This window comes from Crocuta crocuta, unplaced genomic scaffold, assembly GCF_008692635.1.
Source record: "Crocuta crocuta isolate KB4526 unplaced genomic scaffold, BGI_CrCroc_1.0 scaffold696, whole genome shotgun sequence".
In the NCBI taxonomy this organism is placed as follows: domain Eukaryota; kingdom Metazoa; phylum Chordata; class Mammalia; order Carnivora; family Hyaenidae; genus Crocuta; species Crocuta crocuta.
In genome coordinates this window covers 567,200-569,424 of record NW_027529467.1, presented here as the reverse complement: position 1 = coordinate 569,424, position 2,225 = coordinate 567,200, and the positions used below count along the sequence as shown (strand labels likewise).

The following is a 2,225-nucleotide window of genomic DNA, read 5'->3' as shown; positions in this document are numbered from 1 at the left end:
AAAACTTCATACTTATTTATAAATTAAATTTCATCTTAATATGCCAGTTTTCATCATTTTGCCCAAAGGAAGTGACGCTCAATAGTGTTGAGTGAATGGCTGAATAAGTGAACTGTTTGGACTAGGAATCCTAGCTGGGCTTATAATACACAGTTATCCAGTTATCTCAAAGGGGTAAAAAAAAATGATCATAATAAATTTTTCTTTTAAAAATTTAATAGTACAGGGGCACCTGGGTAGCTCAGTTGGTTAAGTGTCTGATTCTTGATTTCAGCTCAGGTAATGATCTCACAGTTAGTGAGTTCGAGATCCACATCAGGCTCTGTGCTGACAACTCAGGTCTACTTGGGATTCTAGTGATCTCTCTCTCGCTCGCTCTCTCAAAAATATGCATTTAAAAAAATTAACTGTACATTGAAAAGATTTTTTTAAAAAAGACAACAATTTCACTTAAGAGGTATCACCAGCTTGACAGCTAATGAGTCAAACATGTCCTCAAAGTTATCGCGTAAACTCAAGCTTCTCTGTTTATTTTTTTGATTTTTAATGTTTAGACAGGGCACCTACTCTCCAGTCTGTGGTAGGCTGCATCATCCCTCTTGTTTTAGACCAGACCTAGTTAATAAATCCTTGTTATCTGCTTGGCCACTTAGCATTTGAATTTTGGATTTCTGATCTCCTAGGAAGGTAAAATGAACAGATTATCTTGTGACATTATGATTTGTAACCACCTTTTGGATTTAGAAATATTTTATATAATTAACACAAAGCCACGGGAGGGGCTCCTGGGTGGCTCAGTTGTTTAAGCATCTGACTTCAGTTCAGGCCATGATCTCATGGCTCGTGGATTCCAACCCTGCATTGGGCTCTGCACTGACAGTCCGGAGCCTGCTTGGGATTTTCTCCCTCCCTCTCTCCCTCTCTCTCTTTCTCTCTCTCTGTCCCTGCCCTACGTGTGTGTGTTCTCTCTCTCAAAATAAATAAATCAGCTTTAAAAAGAAAGTTACAGGAAAAGAACAAAGGAAAATCTAACAAGTTAGTAGCAATATAAAGTAGAATCCATGACACTGGAGTTATGATACATTGTAGGAATAGCCCTAGTAAAGAAATTATAATCCCATTATTATCTACCAGCTTGGAAAGAAGTGAAAAGAAAACAAATTAATTTTAGATATTTTAAGTTGCTTAGTCACACTGTTTACATCTTACTGCTTATATTTAATAATGTAAATTTGCTAATATTCTATTAAATGTAGGGTGGTCCTTCATAATTACAATAAAAGAATAAAAGGGGATCAGGAGACCAAGAATAAGTATTCAACTACTAAAGGTCCTAGTCCAGATCAAAGACAAATTACTCATAAATAACATACTGTTCTCTGATAAGCTCTTTGCTACCAATATCTCTCCTATCCTTAAAAGCTAACCTGAGCCTCAACTCCACCACAACTGCTATAACCTAGTTCACTGTAAAACCAAGAGCTCACCTTCCTTAAAGTGCACTCACTATCTGTATTGGACAACCACTCCTTAACNTAACAGGTCTGCAAATTTCAGTACTGGCAATTTAACACTTAAATTCAGTACATAATTTAGATTACTGTAATACAGTATGTTCGTTATTTATAATGCAAAACATTCAATAACTGATATATATGTACACTGAACGATCTCTTCAATTATGTTACGAACATCCTATTAGTAGAGATACTCTCTAAATTTTAGGATTTCACAGCGCCTGGGACAGAACAAAATATTGCAGTCCACACGTTACTGATTACCTGTTTTGTTTGCAGATTTAATTTCTTGAGGGTGAGTCAACTTAGCTTGAGTTTCTGGAATCTGAGGAATGTAGATTTTCCTAGGGATATCAAAATGTTCTGGAAGGCTCAGTTCGGCTGTGTATAAAATGGACTTAGGCATCTTCAACTTTGAGGTAGTAAAGAGCACACAAGTCTGCAAATAAACAGAGTATAAGTGGAATGTAATTCTCTTAGCCTTTACCTCCAAAACACACACACACAAAAGCATTATGTATTTACACCACTTANAGACACGGTATTTTTTAAATGGTGGAAGAGAACACTAACATGTTTTATACAATCAATGGAATCATCATTTATTAAGAGATGCTCAATGCCCCTTGATGTAATCCTCTCAGTGTTGAAGAATTCATTGCTATAGGGAAAAACCAATTCCCCTGGTGAATGGCATGGAGAAAGTAC

At 36.2% G+C, this 2,225-nt stretch overlaps 1 protein-coding gene across 1 annotated transcript in view; it reads right to left on the bottom strand.

Annotated features, from left to right (window-relative positions):
- CFAP47 (cilia and flagella associated protein 47) overlaps positions 1-2,225 on the bottom strand; it is a 492,482-nt gene that overhangs the window by 210,415 nt on the left and 279,842 nt on the right. Inside the window, 1 exon segment of the mRNA XM_077760783.1 lies at positions 1,782-1,956. Within this exon segment, the coding sequence (XP_077616909.1) occupies positions 1,782-1,956 (175 nt within the window).